This window comes from Micromys minutus (assembly GCF_963924665.1).
Source record: "Micromys minutus genome assembly, chromosome: 6".
NCBI classification, from domain to species: Eukaryota; Metazoa; Chordata; class Mammalia; order Rodentia; family Muridae; genus Micromys; species Micromys minutus.
In genome coordinates this window covers 25127707-25152799 of record NC_137975.1, presented here as the reverse complement: position 1 = coordinate 25152799, position 25093 = coordinate 25127707, and the positions used below count along the sequence as shown (strand labels likewise).

The window sequence follows — 25093 nt, the reverse complement described above, 5'->3', positions numbered from 1 at the left end:
GTCCATTGTAGATTTTAGGAAGCATTCTCTTGGGCTCACAGGTGGGCGTGTCCATTGTAGATTCTAGGAAGCATTTTCTGGGGCTCACAGGTGGGCGTGTCCATTGTAGATTCTAGGAAGCATTTTCTGGGGCTCACAGGTGGGCGTGTCCATTGTAGATTTTAGGAAGCATTCTCTGGGGCTCACAGGTGGGCGTGTCCATTGTAGATTCTAGGAAGCATTCTCTGGGGCTCACAGGTGGGCGTGTCCATTGTAGATTCTAGGAAGCATTTTCTGGGGCTCACAGGTGGGCGTGTCCATTGTAGATTCTAGGAAGCATTCTCTGGGGCTCACAGGTGGGCGTGTCCACTCTACACTGTGTAGCATTCTCTGGAGCACTCTCCGATACTGGGAGATCTTTTTTCCAGGTCTTGTCATTTCCTGTCCCGAATATAAACCCTGCTGCCTGCTTGGCTTCCTGGAGCAGAGATAAAAAAAGACCTCACCTAAGAATCCTCATGGCCTCTCTCCACAGCCCCACATCTCTGCCTAGACAGCTTTTTCCCTCTCTCATGCAGTCCTCAGGAGAGGAAGCTTTACCTCTTCCAGGAAGGATACCTAGATTGCAGGACAGGCTGGGGGTATTGGCTGGGGTAAGCAGGCGGAGTACTATACTCAGGAAGCCTAACGGCTATATATGGAATTTTCAGCCAGTCCTCCTGTTTGGGGATCAAGCTTCCTCAAGACCTAGTACTTCCTGTCCAGACATGGTTCTGTGGGCGAGTCAGGAGCTCATGTTGGTTTGGTGATCGCAGCTTTCTTTGCTCTCCACACCCCCTACTCTGCTCCTGTAGGTTCCATTCTCAACATCCTGGCATTGTTTCTCTTCCTTTTAAGATCTGCTGTAATTACCTTTATTACTTATGTGGGAGGCAGGGATTGGGTGATTTGTTGTAATTACCTTTATTACTTACGTGGGAGGGGGGATTGGGTGAACATTACCTGGCTTTCATATGGAGACCAGAGGTCAGCATGTGGGAGTCGGTTCTCTCCCTTCCACTATGTAGGTAGGTCTCAGGGATCGCTGAAGTTTGATTGGGCAGCAAGTGTCTTTGCCCACTGAGCCATCGGGCTGGCTCTGTTTGTTTCCCTTTTTGAACCTTCTCTCTGTCCTTGGGAGTCATGGTGATTAATCTTTATTGTCAACTTGACCAGATTTTGAATCACCATGGAAACGCGCGTCTACGTGTCTATGAGGACATTTCCAGAGATTCTTAGCTGCGAAGCTAAGGCTTATTATGAATGTGAATGACACTGTTCCATGGATCCCAGGCTGAATAAAAAGGAGGAAGTGAGCTGCCAAGGGACCAGCTGCTGCCTGTCCTTGCCACCGTGCCTTCCTAGCCTTTGAGGACTGTCTCATCTCAAACCATGAGCCAAAATACACCCTCATTGCTTCAGGCATGACTCGTCATCTGTTAACCCTGCACAAGCAAAGTGGCTAATGCGTCCTCCTCTGCTGACTGTTGTGAGGACTAAGTAGGCAGCAGGCAGAAGTGGCTCAAGGGTCTTGCTTTTTACCTCCTGCGATGTCACATGGTAAGGGAGAAGATGGCTGTGTGGCTGCTAATCGTGACCTACCCCCTCCCACAAGAGAAGCCAGCCCCACCCTAGGTATCCAACTTTGACCCAAGCATGTTGGGCTCTGCAGTCTTGGAAGAGGAAAGACGGGAACAGAAACAGGCAAGGAAGAGTAAACTAGCTCTTTGGATTTGATGTCCTCAGCCTTCTTGTGACCACAGCTGGGCCCAGGCAGGCTGCTGATGGAGAGGGGAGACCTGTGTTGTCACTGCTCCTGGATCTGCATCCTAAGACAAATCCTTGGGCAGAGGAGTGGCGTGGGGCATGGGGATGCTGCTTTAAAGGGAGGGGGCTGGAGAAGGAGGGGCTGCAGGAAGGCGGCCTCGTCTACTGGTAGAAAGTTGACATGTGGGACTGTGTCTTTCTCTTGCCTCTTCACCTTTCCAGGGAACATCTTGTGGGCGCAGTTCACCTACGCCTCTGAGTCTGTCTCCTATTCTGTGAGCTAACACTGTGCACGGCACTGTGAGGAGTGGGGATGAAATGTGTGCTGGATGAGAACCGCTGAGACCTCAAATGTGGTCACAGGAAGAACGTGACACCATGCCCAAGGTCACACAGCCGCATGCACACGTGCCCGCATGCAGTTTCTCTCACTTACTCTAGTTTTACGCAGAGGGGCTGCCTCTCGTAGCAGAGAACACATCCCACTGTTCATCTCCTAAAGGGACAACTCTCCCTCTGGCCTCAGCAACCACAGGAGTGTCATAGAAGCTTGGCTGAGGGCAGAAGTTCAGAGACCCATAGTCTCTTCTTACCTAGAGGCTTCGCCAGGGAAAGGATCGGTCCTGGGGTCTGTGGGAAAAAAACACTCATGGGGGGAGGTGTTGAGTCTATTCCATTGCAGGAGCTACTGTAATGCATGCATGCTATTGGGGTGACCTTTCCAATACCAAGAATGTCACACCACTACCACAACATGCCTCAACACCAGCTCACAGCAGATCCTGGAGGACAGCTTCAAGGATAAAGATGGAGATGGGGGCAGGTTGTCTCATTACCACACCAGCTGATTGTGTTACCATAGCAACATAGCTCTGCCTCCATCCCCTCATAGTCCTGTTTTCTGGGATTGGCAGAACACTATGATTATTCACAACACAGGGATGAGGAGACCTTGTCATCCATTGGAGGTGAACTAGGGAACCTAAGGCTGTCAGCTTAGGCTGAGGCATCTTGTGGGCAGGAGGATAGATTTCCTGAGGTTTCCTTATTTTTTAATATTATTTATTTACTGTATATGAGCACACTATAGCTGTCTTCAGACACACCAGAAGAGGGCATCAGATCCCATTATAGATGGTTGTGAGCCACCTGGGAATTGAACTCAGGACCGCTGGAAGAGTAGTCAGTGCTCTTAACTGCTGAGCCATCTCTCCAGCCCTAGGGTTTCTTAATGACAAACTCTACTCTTTTTTCTACTCAAATTTCTTCTCCCCAGCTATTGGGTCCTCAGGAGTCAACTCAGATTGGAAGTCTGTCATCTTTAAAGAGTCTTGAAGGCTCCGCAGCGATCGGGGGTAAAGAACCCTTAAGCTCCGACATTGGCTTGAACTCCGAGTCATTTATCTTTCATGTCCTTGCCATTCCACTGTAAAGACAGGACGAAGACAAGGTCTGGGCTGATTACAAGCAAAGAGCAGTAACTCTCTTCCCTGGGAGAGATGGGCATTCTAGATGCTCCTTGCACCTCCATACCCAGGAGCCAGGCAGCCCTACGGAAGCCTGGTGGTGGGCTCGGGTTAATCCTCTGTGAACAGGGCAGCCAGCCATTGGCGCCATCTTCCAGATCACTTTATCCCAACTGACCGGTGTGTGGAAGTTGAATGGAAGGAACTTAATGAGTCTGTGTCCTACTCCACAACCATTCAAAGTGTGCACCAGGAGGACAGGAAGTCTCAGAAGTAGGAGGCCCACTTCAGAACTTGATCTTTTGGTTAGGTATGGTGGAGCACGCCTTTAATCCCAGAACTTGAGAGGCAGGGGCGGGCAAATCTCTGTGAGTTCAAAGCCAGCCTGGTCTAGTACCAGGCCAGCCAGAGTCACACAGTGAAACCCTGTTTCAAACAAACAAACAAACAAACAAACACAACCACACCCAGCATTCTAACAAATATGTGTTTTTAAAAAGAGAGAAGACAATCTTGCTGAAGTGTTCAAGTGGTATTCAATTTGGGCAACTTTTTAGGTTTTAAAGTTTTCAGTAATTTATTTTAAAAGATAAATCTAAAGATTTTATTTGTAATTGGCGTATGTGTGTGTGTGTCTGTCTAAGGGTGTGTGCACAGGAGCGCAGGTGCCCAAGAATTCAGAAGAAGGCTTTGGATCCCCTGGAGCTGGAGTTACAGCTGGCTGTGTACCTCTGGGTGTTGGGGACAGTTCTCCTTCAGAAGAGCTACAAGTACTCTTAGTGGCCGAGTCATTCATTTTTCCAGCCTTAATTTTTTTGTTTTGCATTTAAAGCATTGAGCTGCAATGTTTGGGCAACAGCAGGGACCTTTCTTAACAAGTAGTTTAAAAAGCATCGACTTTGACATCAAAGATATCTTGAAATCATACAAGAGACAATTAAGAGAGAAGAGGGTCTGTCCCTCCCCCCTCCCCCACCCGCACCGCTCGCAGAAGTCGGGGGGGGGGGTGTGAATCACACACGGCAAGTCGACAGCATTGCTTTTATTGCGCAAGTTTAGAAGCCTTGGCCTCTGCTGACGGGGTGGGCTGCAATCAACCTGCAACTCTGCACTCAGCCGCGTGCTGCCCTTGCCGCCTGCCTCCTGCCATAGCGCAGGCCAAAGGAGTTCCAGTTGTAGGCTGACAGGTCCTTCTCACGCTGCACCAGCACCGCTCCGCGGGGTGCAAGGATCAGGCGACTGCGGGCGGAACACAGAGGACGCTGGCGCCCCGCGGCGCTCTCGACCGGTGTGCATGGAGAAGACGTCCTACGAAGGCGCAGCCCTGCAGCCTCAGACTTGCTCTCTGCATACCGCGGGCCCTTTTCCCAGGCATTAACAAGTTCCTGGGGTCCGGACCGCTGGCCTAGGACAGAGAGCACAGACAGGTAAGGCTGGGATGCCAAGGTTTGCTTTGGACGCCGCTCAGACTTCCCTCCGTATCCGATGCTGGCCCTGGGTCCTCAACTTCAGAAATTCAGCTCTGACCTCAGTGTGGGGCCAGGATGCCGCTTAGTCCGTGTAGCCAGGCTGTTTGCTCCCTCCTTCGATAGCTTTGCTTTCAAGTGCTTGTAGAATTCTACTAAATACGTTTATAAAACTACTTCCTTTGAGGAAGCAAACAATTTAGAGAAGAAGAAAAACCAAAAAAACGTAGGGTATATGGGGGGACTCATTCTAGCCTTCTTCTGGGCTTTCTGCCTGGTCCCTCAGTTGAGTGTCTGTGCTGGGAGTCAGAGTGGTCCAGCAGCCCCGGGAGATGGGGAGGATTCATTTTTCCATCTCTAAAAATGCTTGAAACAGTACCCCTGCACATAGTATGGCCTCAACTTGTGCTCATTAAGTAATAGCTAATGAAAAACGTGGAGTAACAGAAACCAAAAAAAAAAAAAAAAAAAAAGTGGAGCCAAGGCCATCGTGTCCCCTTGCGCCTGTGACCTGACTCTAGTCTCTGAGGACAACTGCAAACGCTAACACACAGTATCAAGATCAGTGTGATGGCCAAACATTATCTGCATTACCTTACCAGGCTCAGCTTCCCCAGGCCAGGGACAAGGCTGTCCTTTCTTGTTGGAGGCTCAGAAAGCTCACTCTGAAAACGCTTCACAGACAAGGCTCATTCAATTCTCTCTCTTTCTTATTTAGTAAAACAGGGCAAGTAGCTCAGAGTATACAGTATGTCTAGTCAATTGTGGTAAAAAAAAGAAGCCTAGTGTGAGTGGGTGTTGGGGCAGAGGATGACCTTGAACTTGGCTCCTCCACACCCTGGCACACTTTGGAGAGGAGTATGGCCGTGGTCCAAAATTAATAATAATAGTCTGAGAGGCCCCTCCTACCTTCTCTGGGTAACTGGTGTGGGAGGAAAAAATCTCAGTTCCCCATATAAACCTCAGCTCAGGATAACCTGTGTGGCCAGAAAGGGTCAGTAGCCAGTGTTTCCGGATGGTGATGGGGTTGTTCCTAGTCCTGGAATGATGACGCTATTAGAGAGCGTTTAGGTCCCTGTTCCCATTGCTTTCCTTATGTACAATGATGTCAAATTTGCAGGATGTATCCTGTATTCCATGCCTTAGATCTGAGGTCCAGAAAGGCTAAGCATGCTCTAATATGTAGAGAAACTGAAAGCCTAGGAGAATTCAAACCCATGCCCTGACTCAGAAGCCATGATGCTCTTGGGCGGAATCCTGGCACCCGCTGGGATTTGTCAGTATTTGGCTGAGTGCCTTTGAGGAGCACTTTGCCTCTTTGGGCTTTAGTTTCTTCAGCTTATCAATCTCCCCAGTGAGCCTGTGAGGCTGACAGGCATTAAGGTTTGTCTGGGTGCTGAGGGTTTTGTTGTAGCTGTGTTGTTCTTTTGAGTCAATTTCTCTGTGTAACAGAGCCTTCGCTGGGGGTGGGGGGGCGGGCTGGGGAGATGGTTCAGTGGTTAGACCACTGACTGTTCTTCCAAAGGTCCTGAGTTCAATTCCCAGCAGCCACATGGTGGCTCACAATCATCTGTCATGGGAATCTGATGCCCTCTTCTGGTGTGTCTGAAGACAGCTACAGTGTACTCATGTATATAAGTAAGTCTTTAAAACAAACAAACAAAAACAAACCAGAACACTGGATGTCCTGGACCAGGCTGACCTTGAACTCAAGAGATTTACTTGCCTCTACCTTCTGAGTGCTGGTATTAAAGGCATGTGCCACCATACCCAGCTGTGTTGAGATTTTTGGGGTTTGTTTTCAGGTCCCCTTTAAGAATCTGAGGTCACAGATAAAAGAAACTTACACATTAAGCCCCTTCCCAGCATCCACAGAGAGAAGTGTTTGGGGTAGAGCAGAGAGCACGGTAGGAGAAAATCACAAAGGGTTAACAGGCCCCCCACTCTAACTGAGCTTTTGGTGCTCACCACAGAAGGGCCTGGGCCAGCCCCGGGTATTTCTCAAGTGCAGAAATAGAACTCATGTCAGTAGCTTGGCTAGTCTGAAAAATACAGCAAGTCTCATGTGCAATGACTCTCCTGTCCCCTTTTCCTGGACGGTGTGTACCTGTGGGTCCAGGGTTCACCACAGGAGCTACCTTTGCCAGTGGCTCCCCAAAGGTCGTGACACAGAGAAGAAGCAGTAGATGCCAAAAAGCCAGTGAGGTCATCCTGGGAGGAAGAGGCAGGTCCACAATGTGTCCAGAGGCTGAGACAGAGAGGCAATGAAGACCAGGTCAGAGAGAGAGCCTGGGGAGAGGAGAAAGCCCGCTGACCAGAGGATAAACCCCCAAGCAAGACCACAGGAAACAGAACCGAGGGATGGGAGATGGGAGGGAAAATGGGAAAGGTCTGATTTGGTGGGAAGGGGTGAGAAACTTAGGTTGGACAATGGTGGGGTTCTGGGTGGAAGTTTTGCAGGGGAAGGATGCTGAAGGAGAATGAAGTGTCATCCATGGGAGTGGTCAGGGGGTAGGTGAGGTCAGGCAGGAGTGAGCACTGAGGTTCAGCTATTCTTTAACAAGCCTCTGTGCTGGGTCCTGTGCTCTGCCCTCCCTCGTGGTGCTACACCTTCCTCAATCTGCACCCCTCCCCCATAATAGAAACCCAGTTTCTTATCTCTTCCAGGAAAAAAGGAAGAAAGAGGCAATCATCCTGCTCATTCTCAAAGCCCTCCGAAGCCCTGGAGACCATCATCAAATTGTCTTATTGCCCGTAATTCAGGACCGGAAAAAGCCTTTCTCTCATCAGCCCATCAGTCACTTCTATTCTCATGGGCTCTGAGAGGTTGTGAACTAAATTGGCCTCATCAGTTTGACTGCTGAGCCCTGTGGCCTGACCCTCATCCAGCCACTCCGCCTCTCTCCTCTCCTGCTTCCCACTCCACTCCACCTCTCCAGCTCCCAAGGCCAATTTCTTTTGCAAAAGTCATCAAGCACTTTGAAACTGTCCAACAAATGACATTAAGTTCCCTGGGAGCTAGCGGCACAACAGGTGGAACCCAGGGCTTCCGTCCAAGGGCAGAAGGGAGGAGTATCCTTGTGACCCATGGTAGGTGTGGTTTCTCAGCACCATGCATCCTGCCACTGTGTCCCCAGTCCAACCCCTGCCATCTGACTCCAGACTCACACTTGATTTTAAACTCTCTGCACACATCCCACGAGACATAAGCCACACCCATCTCCAGGCACCATTGGCTAGCCTGGTCACCAGCTGCCTATTCAGATGGCTACTTAGACTAGCAGACTAGATGCCGTAAGGCTTGAATAGAAAATACAGTAGACACCAAAACCAGTAGCCAGACAGTCTTGGTTACAAGGACTAGGGTTTGGAAGTCATTGCTGGAATGACTTACATATTAGTACTGTGTAGGTGCTGGGATGCTAAGGATGCAGGGACCCCAGATCTCAAGTCTATTGTAAGAAGTTGACTCACAGGCAGCTTATAGAAGTAGATCGTTCCAAAATAGCCCCAGACACATGTTAAAATGCAACTGATGTCAGCCGGGGAGCCCATCCCGGTAGGTCCAGGCTGGGGGTGGCTCCTGAACCTGTGTGTCAGATGAAGAGGGCTTGCAGAAGCCGCTCACCTCAGGGGATCTGCCTGGATTGATGTCAGGGGGCTAGAATGGCAGGCAGGGCTGGGCATAGAGGTTGCTGGATACAAAGCTAGAGTTTCATATGGAGAGAAAGCCACTCCAGGCTATACCCCAAAGGGGTCTGAGGAGCGCAGGAATGTGTCCAAATGCTCTGCAAATGGTGCCTCCTGGTTTCTTTCTCTAAACAGGGGTGAGGGAGGAAGGGGAGGGGGGGTTGGGAGGTTGGTGATCCAGACGTCTGCCTCTTGTCCCTCTAGTCCTCTGCCCCATCATGGACAGCAATTCCCAACACACCCTCACCCCACATATACACACACACCACATAGGAACACACTACACATAATGATACAACATGGGCTGGGTGAGATGGCTTAGCAGATAAATGTGCCTGGTACCCTGCTTGACTAACTGAGTTTAATCCCTTGGGCCCACAAGGTAGAAGAAGGAAACCAACTCCCAAGAGTTGTCCCCTGACTCCCACAGGTGGTCTGTGCTCACACACATGCACAGAAAAAGAAATTATAAATGAACAAATGTCATAATATATGAAAAACAAACACCTCACACACACATCCCACAAGTAACACACATGCCACACATACAAACGCCCCAGACCCCAATAACTCTCAGTTGCCTGCTCTAGAGGGCACCCAACGGATGAGAATCGAACTGTTTGGAAATGAAAAAGAACACCTCCATCTCCCCACCCCCAACCCCACCCCCTCCCAGTGTGCAAGAAACCAGAAGAGGTTTAACTGGTCTGCCATGAATCTAGAAACAACAGAAATTCTAGGCATGTTCAGAAGGTTTTTGATAAGATGGGGTATCTCCCCCTCCCCAGTTCTTAGCAAGTTGCTCGAAGCATATGTATGTAGTTAGTTTTGTATTGGGGGAAAGGCTCAGACAAGCCCTGGTGAGCCCGTGAATCCAAAGGTCTCCCCCAGTTCCCTTTCGGTAGTCCTCACAAAGAGTCTCCCCACTCCAATCACTCCTTATGCAGCACGCATGGGTCCTGAGAACACTCAATCTTGCCTTTACACACAGACACAAGCCAACACCTTCACCCAGACATCCCCCGAAGCCAGCTTTCCTTGCTTTCTGCTGCCTTGATGCTTCAATTGGCCTTGGGTTGGAGGCCTGCCCCTCTAGATCCTCCCTGAATCAGGCAGTTCCAAGTCCTGTGAGCAGTGTGCCTACCTTGGCTGGGTCCTGGCTTGAGGGCTGGAGGGAGAAGAGCCACTTGGGTAGTTGGAACACACTGAGGGGAGCTGTCTGTCTCTCCGATCACAGCCCCTTTTATGAAGTCTGGGTGATTGACGTCTCCAAGCATAACCCCACCTCTGCCCTCCCAGACCCTCCTCAGGGCTCCACGCCCTGCCTCTGGCCTCCGCCTTCTGGCTCTCAAGTCTGGAGCCAGCAACTTCCTCACCCCCAGAAACCATCCAAGGCTGCTCTCATAAAGCTCAATAACTTTTCCATCATCTCTAGCCTCTCCACACCCCTCCCTCGCAGCTGGAGACACATTCTACCCCCAACAATGAAGAGAAAGTGGCTGAGGAGTGTGTACATGTGAAATGTCTTGCCCTTCTCTGCCTACACACACACACACACACACACACACACACACACGCACTAAAGTGAATTTGATGACAACAGAAGCTGGAGGAGGAGGAAGGCACAGTCTGACCCAGAGGCTCCTCAATGCCCACAGACTGCCCTCTTTGAGAGAAATCCAGGTCAGATTGGCCTCCACCAGAGTCTTGGCTGTGAACTGAGACCGGAGGTGGTACTGTGGGTTCTCCTCCCCTCACTCCACTAATTACTGAGCACCTGCATGACACAGGGGTTTGACAAGCATGTGATGTGACAAGGCCAGATGTGCTGGACAGTTATATATAATATATATGTTATATATATTATATATTATTTTATTAAATATATTATAACATATATATTACATTGTTTTATTATATATTTATATATAATTATATTATTTTATTATATATTATATATTTTATTATATATACTATATATAACACATATATTATATATAACAGCAGTTGTATTTTAGGAAGGAGGGCAAAGTTGGTTATAGTAGCCCACACATGAAATTGTACCTCCTGGCTCGTTGAGACAGAAGGATGTTGAGTTTTTGCCAGTGTGGGATACCCAGAGGGTTCCAGACCAGAATGGGTAACAGAGTGAGATGTTGTCTCCACAAATGAAAAAGTGGCAGGCATGGTGGCACATTCCTTTAACCATAGCACTTAGGAGGTATAGGCAGGCAGAGCTCTAAGTCTACAGACAGCCTGTTCTAACTTGTGAGATCCTCTCTCAAAAATAAGATAATTATAATTATACAGAAGGAAAGGAGGGAGAAGGAATGGCTATTTTGTATTTGCTATTACTGAGCTGGCTTTGAGAAAGCAGATGTGGAGACTGGGCAGCTCTCCATGCCTTAACAATACACACACACACACACACACACACACACACACACACACACACACACAAGTATGTGTGTATCATATATATATATATATATATAAAATGTGTGTATCATATATATATATCATATGTGTGTATCATACATATGTGTGTGTATCATATATATATTGTGTATGAGGAAGTTGAAAGTAAAAGAAGGCTGGCATAAGGCCTGTCATTGGACTAGAAGGAAAGGTAGGCAGGAACAAAGTTTTAGAAAGAGGAAGGAGAGAGGAAGAGAAGAGGGAAGATGGAGGAAGACAAAGATGGTCCCCTCTGTGCATCTCTGCATAGATACGGGTTGTTATGAGTATTTTAAAGGGATGGGTTTACAAGACTTTGTGCTGTCTAGATGAGAAAATTATTTGGATCAGAGGTGTTGTGTGGCATGTTCTTTCATGTAGTGACTTAATTGAGTTCAAGAGAAAGTGCAATGGTGAGGCACACCAAGCCAACCGCAGAATTGGGACGTGTGTGTCTGGCTTGGTAACAACCCACCAAGGGAATTGTGAGAGAAAGTGGTGTGGCGGGGTGTCACGCTGGAGCAGCTCATAGCCCACCCCGGTCACAGTGAGCGGGCAGGCGTGCAGAGCAGTAACCAGGCATCCTTTTAAAATATTTACCAGAACATGTGTGTGTGTGTGTGTGTGTGTGTGTGTGTGTACCCTACACCTACCCCAGTGAACACTCACAGTGACTCTGCTCCTTTCTTCCCTCCCTCCTTTCTTCCCTCAAGGTTGTTGCTGTTTGTTTGTGTTTTATTTTATTTTATTTTATTTTATTTGAGACAGGGGCTCGCTGTAGCTTTGGCTGGCTTTGAACTCAGAGGTGTTTGATTCTGCTTCCCAAGTGTTGGGATAAAGAGTGTGCCACTGAAGCCCAGCCTATGCTCTCTCTTTGGTCTATACAAACTCTTTTTAAGTCAGTATATTGCATCATACATATAGTCCTATCATTCAGGACATTTGAGGCAGGATGGTTGTGAGTTCCAGGCCAACCTAAGACCTTGTTTCAGAAAAACAAAACAAGACAAAGAAGCTCTTTTTACCATGAGAAGAGGGGCTTCCCCAGAACAAGGACCAGCTCCTGTCAGGCTGGGTTCTCTGAGTGGCACTATTTACCCCCATGCAGAAGGCTGTTTGTGTACCAGCTCTATCCTGTGGGGAAGTGGTCACCTCATGTCTGGGGTACTCCTCCTGATGCTATGTGGGGCCAGTTCTCATAGCTGCCTGATGTTAACTAATGCTTAGAATCACATCAAATCTTTTAGTAGGTTCAGTGTCAGCGTGAGCAATATACCGAGGACAGACATCTTTTTATGTCTGACTCTTAGAACTTTTGGTAACATCTTGTGGGATCAGGGTCAAGGGTGGTGTTGTCGCCTGCCCTAAGGCTGGGATGGACACACTGGGCTACAGACATCAACTCCAAATCTCAGATACATTCACAGATTGGGGATTTAATCTTCACTCTCCTGCATGAAGTCAGGGTGAAAATTTTGCATCCAGTCCTAGCTGGGTGTCATGGCCAGGATCTCTGCTCCTGACAGTCTCTGGAGATGACTGGGGGGGCGGATTATGCTTCATCATTCAGCTCCATCTTTCCTGGGCTTGGAGACGCCCATGTATGACAGGAAGTAAGTCAGTGCTGGGGAGGGGGCTCATGAAAATAGCCCCGGTTCCCCTTCCAGCCCCATCCAACAATCCAAGTTCAAGGAGCTCACCCGGGCAGTTCAGACCATTGAGCTGGAGGAGCCTTGAAGCCTCTGGAACAGCTGTGGGAACCAAGAATCATTATTCCAGACAAAGAGTGGGAAGCAGACTCAATACACAAGCTATTTCCCAGCTGGCCTTGAGATGGGGCCTATGCTATGCTACACGTGGGGAATGGTGGGGGGCGGGGTGTACCCAGCTGGCAAGCGCTCTAAGCTGTGTGTTCTGGCCCCTTCCTGGGTATCTCAGTGTGCTCCTGTGAGGTACTCTAAAGATGAATGTGGGGCCCGGACAGGCTCTGCTCCCTGCTTTTCTTGATGTCACGAGATGTTATATATTTCTGTAGCCCAGACTTAACCAGGTATACCAGAAATCTCAGGGACCTTTGGATGGCCTAAAGGTTTTGTTTTTTTGGTTGAGGAGCTGTTAATGTCTGTCTCCTCTCCACCCACACCTTAGCCTTTCTAGCCTACTTTTGATCTTATCAAATGGGGAAGGGGTAGGGAAAAGGGGTGGGTGTGTCTCAGAGAATATAGGGGAGGGGTCTACTGCACCTAGAGTAGCACTTTAGTCAGGTCCATGTGCTCCCTCCCCACCCCAGATACCAAGGCCAAGCCCAAGCCCCGCCTACTCACTGTGCTCAGGAAGGGGATGTTAGAAGCACTGCCCAGGAAGCCAAAGACTACAGGGAAAAAGCCCCTAGGAATAGAAGAGAGGACAGGGGTCGGTGGTGGCCTAGGAGGAGAAGGGTAAGGTAGCTTCTACTCCTCTGAGAGCAGCCACTGGGCCCTGGGCGCTGAGGAGAGGAGCAACAGAGTAAAGTGGCTGAGAACCACAGCTAGAGCCCAGTTGTCTTACAGTCACACGGAGGCCCTGTCTCTTACTGACACTGTATACACTGAATACATCCCTCACTTCTCAGAACCCATGGCCAGTTTTCACAGGCGCTTAGCTGTATTTGTGCCTATGTCATAGGACCTCACATAAAGCCATGCTCAAAGGATACACATTCTGTGAATTACAATAATCATCATCATCATCATCATCATCATCACCATCATCATCCTAGACCGATGCCTTCTCTTCACTGGATGGGATGGAGAAGGTCTTCAATCACGGCTGAGCTCCTGGCATGGATGGTGGCTGGAGGTTGTGTTCATGTGGGTGTGGCCTTGTGCCTCAGCATCCCCATGCTGAGGCTTCCTTTGCCTTTCAAAATGGCTAGGCCTGGCAGGGGATGAGTTCCTGATTTCTCACAGGGCTTGGAGGAAGCCAGGCCGGGGAGCAGACCCCAGTGTCTTGGATGAGTGAGGAGATTAGAGATTTGAACCTTGGCTGAGCCACTTCTCCCTAAACCGTGGGGACACGGAGGCTGAGGAAAATGGTACTCACTTGAAGAGGCTAACGAACCCATAGGCCTCCAGGAGCATGCCCAGCAGGGGCCAGCGCAGCAGTACAATGGCGACACCCCCCAGGAAGAAGCTGGTCCCCTTGAGCTTGTGCCATTGGAAGAAGAAGGAAAACGTTCTCCTCAGGCCGATGATGAGGGAGAGGCCAGTCAGGAACAGCAGCTGCAGGCCAATGGCAAGTTACACCCCATCCTCAGGACCGGGGGTGGGGGTGACCCAGTAGTGGGGCTGAATCCCAGAGCTGGGGATGGCTCTAGCCAGTATGGAACAGAAATGCCCTGAGGCAGAGGGATGAGCTTGAAAATCTTTAGTTTCCCACCAAGCTCCTCAGCTCCAAGCTTTTCATCAAGTAGAGGCTACTGAGGAGTGGGGCCCTCCCCTTTTACAGACAAGAAGTTGTACCCGAAGTTCCTAAAGAGCCCCCACTTTGCCGTTCTGCTAAAACCTTCCCCTATGGCTCCTATTGGTCCATGGGGGGCCCAGGCTTCCATAAAACTGATCTCTCCAGTTTAATTCTGGTATGTTCCATGCCCCACCCACACCTCCACCATGCCTTTTCTCTCAGTGTTACAACTGTTTGTGACCTCCAGTTCCTTCCCAACTGTCTTCTATCCACTCCTTCCTCCCAGCCCCTGTTTCATTAGGAAGTGCTCATCTAACATTGGATTTTCCTCAGCCCCTGTTGTCATGTAGGTACCAGTTACACCCATGTTCCTAGATGCAGGGATCCAATGGCAGGAACAGGGTCTAATAGATCATGGGAGCCATAGGACCTCATCTAGGGCTTGGTGTAATAAATTTCAGGCTCTTCACAGGATCTTTGGTCTATCCCCCCACCAAAGTCTTCATCTAACCCTCAATGGCCAGGATCTGACCCTCCTGGCTATCCCAGAGAGGTACCTAGTACTGAGGTACCTAGTACTGGGGTACTCACGTTTCCGAAAGCCAAGAGCACGGAGTCAAAGTACAGGAGTATCCCGAAGAGGATGAAGAAGACTCCGAAGCCGGTGATGCCCACGCCAATTTCTGCAAGAGGTAAGGAGAATCTGAGCTTTCCTACCACACAGGTCAGGTGCCCCATGTGGGCTCTCAGAGGACCTGGGTTTAATTCTCAGTACACACTGTATGCTGAGAATTGAGATCCACCTCTAACTCCAGTTCTGGGGGGAAATCTAGTGCTCTCTTCTGGTGTCCACTGGTATTGCATGCATGTGATATAGATAGACACTAAGATACACCTGTTCATGTGGGCACGCACGCAGACACACACACACACACACACACACAAATCAAATAAATACTCTAAAAACTTTGCACTCTAAATTTTGAAAATATATCTCACCATCTTAACTTCTTTCTTGGTTTGTGTTTTTGAGACAGGGTTTCCCATGTAACCCAGGCTGACCCGAACCTGCCTCTGCCTCCTGAGTAGCAGCTAAGCAACTTTATTAATTCCTGTGGAACTGCGTAGTGCTGGTACTACTGGGCTGCCATCACCATCCTCTTCATCCAGGGCAACTCATCTTACAAAACTGAGATTTTCATCTACCAACCTATAGACTTTCCCTTCATTTGAATTTGCCAACTCTAGGAACCTCATAGTAACGGAACCCTTTGTGGCTGGCTTGCTCCACCTAACACAATATTCTAAAGATTCTTCCGGTGCAGGAGAGATGGCTCACTGGTCAACAGCACTGGCTGCTCTTCCAGAAGACCTGGGTTGAATTCCCAGCATCTATCTGACAGTTCACAACTGTCTATAACCCCAGTTCCAGGGAACTTGGTACCCTCACACAGACATACATACAGGCAAAATGTCAATGCACATAAAATAAAATCTAAAAGGTTACTTCTGTTTGAAGTACAGTCTTTGAGATCTTGCTCTCAAAGAGAGCATGCAGGTCTGTAGTCCTGGCACTTGGGGAGTGGAGGCAGGAAAGTGATGAGTTTGTGTCATCCTTGGCTCTTTTGGACTGTGGTGGGCTACAAAGCACCTATTTCAACAGACAAACAATGGAATCCTGCTTTCAGGTCTTTTGATTTACAGCCAGAAGTGGGGTTGTTGGGACACATGATCTCCCTCTGATATCTGAGAAGCTTTGGTACTGTTTTCCAGATTGGCTCCTTTCCTTCACTCTCCTGTTCCCAGGGCACAAGGCTCCCACACCCTTGATTTCCTTTTTTTTTTTTTTTTTTTTTTTAAAGGAGGCTGGAGAGATGACTCAAGGTAAAAAGGCTGCTTTTCTAGAGGTCGTGAATTCAAGTTCCAGCATCCACAAAGTGGCTCACAAGCATCTATAGTGGGATTTGATGACCTTGTCTGGCACACAGGTGTACATGCAGGTAGAGCACTAGAATACATAAAAATAAATAACTTTTTTCACTATGTGTATGTATGTGTGTGTGTGCACATGCAGAGGCCAGAAGAGGTGGTCAGATACCCTGGAGCTGGAGTTACAAGCAGCTATAAGCCTCTTGGCATAGGGGCTGGGACATGGGTCCTCTGGAAGAAGAAGAAGTGCTCTTAACCGTTGAACCATTTCTCCAGCCTCAATTTCAATTTTTTTAAATAACAGCCACACTTCCAGAAGAGGTGGTATCACACTGAGAGTTATTGCTTTGGATTTTGAGGTGGAATCTCAGGTTTCTGACAAGCCTTCATGGTATGTCTAAACCTATTTCGTCCTTCCATTCCCAAAGATGCTGGCCTGAACTAAACTTCTCAGCACCCAGGACAGCTGGGCAAAATACAGCACATTGGGACCTTAGGATGGCTGTGCTCTTTGTGTTTCACCCTTGGGGACAGGGTGACTGTCCACTGTCATTCTGCGGATGGTGTGGTGCTGGAGGACCATTACCACATTAGTTTAGCTTGAATGATTAAAGATGTTTGGAATTTGTTGCAGTAGTGGGAGTTGAACCCAGGGCCTTACTCCATGTGCTGGACAAGCACTACATCCAATCGCCCACCTCCAAGACGAGGTCATGGTCTGTAGCCTAGGCTGTCCTTGAACTTGTAATGTTTTCTCCTCAGCCTTCTGTATGGCTGGGACTGTGGGTGTTCATTGCTGTTCCATTTGTGTTTTAAGTAATTATTATAAAACAGTGTATATGATGTTTTAAACGTACGTCATCAGCTGGGCATGGTGGTGCACACTCGGGAGCCAGACTATGTGAGTCACAAGCTAGCCTGGTCTACATAGTGAGTTCCAGACAGCCAAGGCTACAGACTGAGACTCTGTCTGAAAACAACAACACAAAGAGCAAAATCTTGTTCTCTCCTGACACTTGCCAGAAAAACATACATCACAACTCCATTCTCATAGCATAACCTTCCCTAAATGTGGAGCCACGGTGTGAACATTTTTTTTTTGGTTTTACTATTTGTTTTGTTTTGTTAAGATGTCTGTATGTCTGCCCTGAACAGACTTGACTTGTTTGTTCCTTTGCTTGCTGGCTTGTCTGTTTTGCAAAGAACCTAAGTTTTTCAGATTCTCCTTGAATGTCATTCTGAGGAGGGCAGCAGAGCCGTGAACACCAGTCCACCCACTCTGACCATGACTCCCTGCTGCTTGCTTTCAAAGGGAGACTTGAGTCAGAAGGCCATGAGGCATTTAGACACTGAGCTAGCTGTCCCTGCGGAAGCAGAAGCCAGGAGTGGCCACAGTAGTGAGCTCATGGCCCGATGCGCATGTCAGAAGATGTGTGCTGGTGTCATTGGAAACACCCAGGACCCCTTTGGATTTCTATTAAGATTCTGAGGACTACTATAAGGAAACTCCTTATTGGAGAAGGTCCTGAGATATGGCAGACTCCAAAGTGACCCGCGGGCACAGACAGACAGGAATCCATGCCCTGCCCAGCAGTGTGTGTCTGCATGCCAGAAGTCAGAAGGCTGAGGCAGGATTGTGAGTTCAGGATCAGAGTAAAACCCTGACTCAAAACAAAATAAAACACCAAGTGTGGTGGTGCATGCTGCAATCCCAGCCTCAGGGGACAAAGGTGGGGAGTTATGGCAGGTCTGGGGCTAGCCTGAGCTATAGAATAAGATTCTGTCTCAAAAAAACGTAAACCAACCAATCAACAGACCAATGAATCAAGCATTCTGTTTCTCTGTGTGTATGTGTGTAATTATTTTGGAGTTTTTGAGACTTAATGCCATTATGTATCTCGAGGGAGTCCCCCTGTCCCAGCTTCCTCAGTGCTGGGATTACGGGTGTGTGTCTCCACCCCCACTGACTACAGCAGCTCGTTTCTCTTATGTTAGACATCTTCTAACGGCGCTCTGCTCGATGATCACTTTCCAGTTTGTTTTGTAGTCTTCTCCACAGGCTGGCGCAATCCCAGAGCTCCCCTCTGTTGGGGCTGGACTTTTTATAGAGCACACAGAGTTGCTCCCGGCATTCAGCTTTACACATAGACGGATATTAGGAAGTGGGTTTCTCTCACACGGCTTCAAAATGAACCCCTTCTGTTGCTTCTACTGTAGTTTCGTGACTCAGTCAAATTCAAGAATAGGGGGCTGAATCCGAAGTTCCCTTCAGGATAGCAGCCATGGCAGAGAAGGTAGTGGGGTTTAGGGTGGGGTTATCTTATACAGATAACACAGAACGACAGATGCGCTTGTAGGTAATGGTCCATGATCCATGATCCCGACAGAGGTCACAGCGCCCCCTGCTGCACAAATTACAAAGCAAAAAGCAGGGAGTAAAGTAGATGCTTCGGTATAGCCTGGCCCCAGGGAGGGCACTGCCTCCCAAGGGTAGAGACTTCCTCTGGTTTCAGACATCCAGTTTTGGGTCTCCCATGCTGTATGTCGTTTGAGTCCCCGACTCTTCAGCTGCTGGTCACTAGGTCCTGCAGTTCCCAAACTGTTTCTGGAAGTAGCCCTCTGCCTACTCTGGTTGGGGAGAAGCCAAAGCCAGGCGGCCAGGCATAGCTTTTTATAATGCATCAGGTGAAGCCAGCTTCAATGTCTTTTTTTTTTTTTTTTTTTTTGCTTCAGGGCATTATGACCTGGAGCACGGGCATGGGTCTTTCAACCCAAGCCTATGTAAGGAGTAATATATTTATTCTTTCTCAAGCACCTCATGCCCAATATATAATATGTAATATATAATATATTATATAATAATATTTCATATATGAAAACACAGTTCATCATCATGTGCTATCTTTAGTGTGCTTCCCTCAGTCGGAACTCAACATGACCTTGGTCTTCTGAAGATTCAGGCCGCTTGTTTTGCTTTGCCTAAAACTTTCCCATGTCAGAATCCACAGGCAGAGCTGTCTGCCTGACATCACCATGTATACCTCCTGCAGCCTCATGGTGCACCGGCTTCTAGCCTGACTCCCACTGATGATCCATCTCTACTCTTTAGGTGGTGTGCTGGGCCCTTCTTATGAGGGCTGTGTAAGTCAGGATCCTCTAGAGTCACAGAACTTGTGGGGATTGATTGGGGCTGGAGAGATGGCTCAGTGACTAAGAGCACTGGCTGCCCTTCCAGAGGTCCTGAGTTCAAATCCCAGCAACCACATGTTGATTCACAACCGTCTGTAATGGGATCTGATGCCCTCTTCTGGTGTGTCTGAAGACAGCTACAGTCTACTTATACATAATAAATAAATAAAATCTTAAAAGTGGGGGGGGGGATGATTGTAATGACTTATAGGCTGTAGTCTAACTAGCCCAACAATGGGCAGCTGTGACTGGAAAGTCCAAGAATCTACTATTTTCTCGGTCCCCCGAGGCTGGGTGTTTCAGCTGGTCTTCTGTATAAGTTGGAATCCTGAGGAAGTAGGTTCCCACAGATGTGCTGACGAGTAAGTGTAAGCAGACAAAGAATGAACAAGCTGTTCCTTCTTCCCTTGCCTTATGTAGACCTTCAGCAGGAGGTATGGGCCAGATTAAAGGTGTGCCTCCAAATCTGGATTAAAGGCACCGAGTCTTCCAGCCTCAAGATCTTGATCACAGGTGTGCCCTCCATTTCTGGATTGTGGTCACTCCAGATCCAGCCAAGTTGACAACCGAGAACGTTCATCATGAGGGCCCTACCTTCACTCCTTAGGAATGCCCCACTCTGACTACCCATGGAACGCTGCCCACAGGCTTGGGGCCCTGACACCCCACTTTGAGCACCCCTTTGTGTTCTGTCAGATGATTTCCAGACAGAATTGTTCCGCACGGAGAACAGCTGACAGTAGGAATGGGCAGTTGATAGCCATGCGATGTCCTGCACACTTCACATCTTAACATAACCGCCTGCCAGGGGGCTGTGTTTAACTCCACTTCACAAACAAAACTGAACCTGACAGGGTATGATGCGTGCTCAGGTCTTAAATACAGCTGAGACCCTGAAATGTAACCTTAACCAACCCAGCGTTTCCACTTCTGCAGAGTGTTCTTGTGTTGGTCATAAATAACCCAGATCTCCATGTGGGTGTCAGTCAGTGGGCAGCAGGTCACTGTCTGGTTGGAACGTCTTCTCTTGGCTCCCAGAATACTTTCTGATTTTCGTCCTGCCTGCTAGCTGTACCTCCTCCTCCCACGCCCATCCCCCTATGCCAGCTCCTACTTTCTTCTGTGATTTGGCTCACTCAGGGTTTGGGCCCAGCTCCTGTATCTCCTCATTCTGTTTTCCCACACCTTCCTGTGTTTTTAAATGCTTGCCCGTGCGCTGACAATGTCAACATTTATCTCTCGCTCGCAGGATGCCTGAGACCCCACTGCTTGCTTAGCCAGCAGCTTGGCTTTCTCTCTGACACTCCGCACACCACTGGTCCCAAGCTGTGATCAGCCTTCCTTTCTTTATCCTGAGCCTCCAGCATCTCCGCCACCACTGGCTGCCAAGTCCCTGGAGGCGCCTGCCGCCCACCCTGTCTAATCTGGTATCAGGCAGCTGCTTCCAGAAGCATCCAAAACCCCCCATGCTTCTTCATTCTCACCACGTCACTCCTAGCCATCCTCCGGGATCCCCTCCCCAACAGTCTCCACTAGCCTCTTGTTTCCTGCTTGTCACCACTCCACACAGAGCTCAAGGACTGAAAGTGTACCATCTGATCATACAGCATCCTGCCTATTCCACCTGCTTGCAATGAGGGACCTTTTTCTATACATGCCTTACAGATCCTGTATACAAGGGGGGCTATCGAACATCTTCCCCTTTTCCTCAAACACTGCCTTTGACTTATGGTGCCCAGGCTTTCCTGCCCCAGGACCTTTGGATCTGAGGTTTCCATTGTGCTTTAAACGGCAGAACCTCAGGGAAGCCTGTCTCTGCCTCTGTGCTCTGACCGCAATCTTGTCATTTTTCTCTCTCACAGGACCAAGCATCACAGGACACGTCACAGCCTCTAAGAGCATAATAGCACCCTTGAAGGCTAATGAACTTAGTAGCATTGTCAGCATGCCCCTGCCTCAGGGCTCTGGGAATGCAAGGGAGCAGTTTTGGTGAGGTGTGTAGGGAGATATTTGGATTGTCACAAGGGTTGACTGCTGTCACCTGCTGGGTGGCCAGAGGGTACTGCTGAAATTTCACAGTGTCGAGGACAACCCCCATAACATTAACATCTGCACCCCAGGGCTCTAGGAATTGGGGAGGCTGAGGCTATGCCCTGGGATTTAGGGACTCTCGTGGTTTTACGTACCAGCTATGTACATGTTGACTCCCTCATTTCTCTTTCTAGACAAGCCCCTTGGAGTTCAGACCCTTACCCTCTACTCCCTGCCTAAAGTCTATCCTGGATGTCTGAGACAAGCACGTCCAGCCTGTTTAGACCTGGCTCCTGCTTCCCACTTCCCTGTCCTTGCGGGACACTCCCCTGACTTTTATCCCTTCATATTTCACACTCCATCTTCCAGAAAATTCCTCCAAACAGGCCCACAGGACCACTCCCCATCTCTGCAAGGCTCACATCCTGGGTCCCCCCTTCTCTTACCCTGGAAGGGTCTTTTCATTGCTGCTTCGCCCTCTACAGTCTAGTTTCCCTCCAGCAGTCAGAGTGAGCTCTTCAAATGCAATACACCTCTCGCATACAGCATGCTCCAAACTTTGTCCGGCATGGGCTACTACAGTGGTCCAGCATGGGCTACCTCTCTGGAACTTTCCTCGCCCAAGCTCTCCTCTGCCTATAATGTTTCAGCCATATCAGCCTCTTTGTTGAATCTCACACACCAGGGATATAACGTCTTAGGACCTTTGTCCTGGAACATTCTCCCTGCCGATGGCTGCGCAGACTACTTTCTCACTTCCTGTAGTCCTTTGCATTAAGGACCCTTTCCAACAAAGCCTTCTCTGAACAACGGATATGAATACTCAAGTACACATACACATACTTCAAATGCCACGGCCCCTTTACACTGTTTTGGTTTAGTTTGGGAATGGAGCTCTTATTACCTGCTACACAGACACTTTTTCATGAGCCAATGGCCTGCCTTCCCTTGCTAGAGGTAGGAAACAGAGGGCTCGCCTGTCATACTCTTGGTATTCCCTTCTGCGTTGGCACAGTGCTTGGCCAAAAGCAAACATTACCATAGGTTCACTGAGGAGAAAGGAGGTTCAGAGGCTAAGCCATCCTCCCTTCCCAGTGGACAACCTACTCTTCCCCGGCTGTCTTCCACCTAGTTCTCTGAAGGAAAAGAAAGGATGTTTGGGGTGAGCTTGAGGTTTCGGGGAGGTGTCTGAATGGCGGAGGCATCCTAGTTCTCAGAACTGTGGGCGAGGTGAGCTCAGCCTGCTTTGTGAATTTGCCTGGGCTGGCCCCACCCTCTACACGGCAGAGATCACACTCTCCCTGACCCTGCTGCTTCGAGGATGCCAGCACAGCAGCTTCCAACTGCTGGCTCCAGAGGTCACATCTGTAGGTCTTGGCAGAAGAACCAGGTTGGGGAGAGCACATGTTCACTCGCCCTAGTAGGGACCCCCTCCTCACCCCCACAGGCTCCCAGCAGCCTTCTCACTCACTCTGCCACTCGGTGATGGAGATCATGTTTCCGTCCACTGGGGGGCCTTCCTGGTCAGCTGTCTAGTAGAGAGCCCAGAGGATCCTGGGCATGTTCCCCGGGAAGCTGACCCTTGGCAACAGTGAAAGAGTCTCTGGTAAATCATTAACTCTCACCCTCCCACATTCCCCCACGCAAATGGTTACTTAAAGATACACAGACCTGTTCTGAAACCAACACTCACAAGGCCCTTTCTGGCCCATCTCCTCTGAATGTCTTGGAAATGGAAAGGCAAGAGTCTGGGCACGCCTGGTCTTCTCTCCTGCTTGGTAGAGGGTATGGGAAGAGATGGAGTGGTGCCCTGCCCTTCTGGGTTTGTGTGTGTGTGTGTTTGTTTGCTCTTAGACAGTCTCTCCTGGCTAGACTAGAACTCCCTATGTTATGTAGATCAGACTGGTCTTGAACTCACAGAGATCTGCTTGCCTCTGCAAGTGCTGAGATTCAAGTCATGTGCCACTACACTCAGCTTAAAAATGTGCTGGCCATTTTTTTCCTTCTTTGTACTAACACACATGAGAGATACCAGGGGCCCACATTCATACTCCAAGTTCCTTTCCCTTCCAGTGCTCTGATGGGCTGGTGAGGTTGAGCAGATAGAGAATAGGTTTTCGGAGAAGGCAGGACAGATAGGGGACCTGCGTCGATCCACTCAGTAGCTAGATAGACATGGGTACATCTTTCCCTGTTCTGTAAGCCTGGCAGAGGCAGATGGGGGCCTCAGGGCTAGTTCAGCAGTTAAGAGCTCTTGCTGCTTCTGCTGGGGAACCCAAGTTTGGCTCCCAGCACATACATGACAGCTCACAATCATCTGTAACTCCTGTTCCAGGGGATCCAATTCCCTGTTCTGGTCTTAATAGATACCAGGTATGCATGCAGTCCAGGCAAATATACAGATAAAATAATTTAAAAAAAACCTTTATAAGAAAGAGAAGAGGCAGATGGTTTCTGATGGTGTTTTCTCCATTCCCAAGGGTCCCCTTTGTAATGTGCCCCTTATCCTGGCATGAAGATCTCAGATGATGTGACTGACATCTATGGCTAGACTCCATGAAGTCATGGAGCCATGAAAACTGAAAGCCACACCAAAGGAACATGCAAATAATTCATGAGACGTGGTGATGCTTTTTAGAATACAAAAGCTCAGGCAAGGCCTCCAAGGAGGCGCACATGGGGCTGGAGAGATGGCTCAGTGGTTAGAAGCATTTCCTGCTCTTCCAGAGGACCTGAGTTTGGTTCTCAGCACCAAGTGCCCACACCGGACAGCTCACAACTGCCTGTGACTCTATGTGACAGAGACCGAGAGGTGCACACTAAACAAATACAATGTCAAAAAGAGAAGCTGCTCAGGAAGCAGGCAAACATTTGTACTATGCATAATAACAAGTGTCTGAATTGAAAAGAAATAGAAAGTAGGGGACAGGCTGGGTGTGGCAGCTCTTGCCTTTAATTCCCTCCCTCAGGAGGCAGAGGCAGGTTGATCTCTTTGAACTGGTGTCTAGCCTGCTCTACAGACTTGGTGCTAGGCTAGTCAAGACTACTTCCTGAGACTTTGTCTCGAATACAAAAACAAACCACCAATAACCTTGAGTCATTGTTTGAAGAAACAGAAATGTATATGTGCACAAGTAAACAAGTTAGCCGTGGCACAGGGGTGTGGTCTTTGTCCTCAAGCAGCTGAGGCAGGAGAAGCTCAAGTTTGAGGCCAGTCTGGGCTCCACAGTGAATTTGGGGCCAATTCGTACTATTTAGTAAAAACTGTTCTTTAGAAAGAGCACCTCCCCGCAGCAGTGGGGAGCAGACACTGTTAAAACTTGACCCTAGAAGCTACACAGATCTGTTGTTCCAGCTACCCATAGGCTAAAAGCAAGAGGGTCATGTGTTCAAGACCTTCCACAGTTATATGGCAAGGTCAGCCAGAACAATTTAATGAGAGCACACCCCCAAAACAAATATTTGAAGAGTCTTTCTCCAAAGTCTAGCCTGGGAAATGTAGTCCTTACCACGCCTTTTTGCAACCCACGGAGACCATTACAGAAAAGCACAACCAATCAGAGGCAGAGTTGTGCTTTTGGATCTAATGAATAGAGTCCTAATGGATACATTTACAAAACAACTCCGAAACCGTAAGGC

At 48.8% G+C, this 25093-nt stretch overlaps 2 protein-coding genes across 2 annotated transcripts; both read right to left on the bottom strand.

The window, feature by feature from the left end:
- Window positions 1–4363: 4363 nt before the first annotated feature.
- On the bottom strand, window positions 4364–6927 carry KISS1 (KiSS-1 metastasis suppressor; the record flags this gene model as incomplete). The annotated part of the gene is made up of 2 exons (XM_080917884.1): window positions 4364–4656; window positions 6825–6927. The coding sequence occupies 2 exons, from the start codon at window positions 6925–6927 to the stop codon at window positions 4364–4366; spliced, it is 396 nt and encodes a 131-aa protein (XP_080774010.1).
- Window positions 6928–12573: 5646 nt separating this feature from the next.
- GOLT1A (golgi transport 1A) lies at window positions 12574–22950 on the bottom strand (the record flags this gene model as incomplete). Its single annotated transcript, XM_080918079.1, has 5 exons — window positions 12574–12615; window positions 13189–13252; window positions 13946–14124; window positions 14897–14988; window positions 22926–22950. The coding sequence occupies 5 exons, from the start codon at window positions 22948–22950 to the stop codon at window positions 12574–12576; spliced, it is 402 nt and encodes a 133-aa protein (XP_080774205.1).
- Between the last annotated feature and the right edge of the window lie 2143 nt (window positions 22951–25093).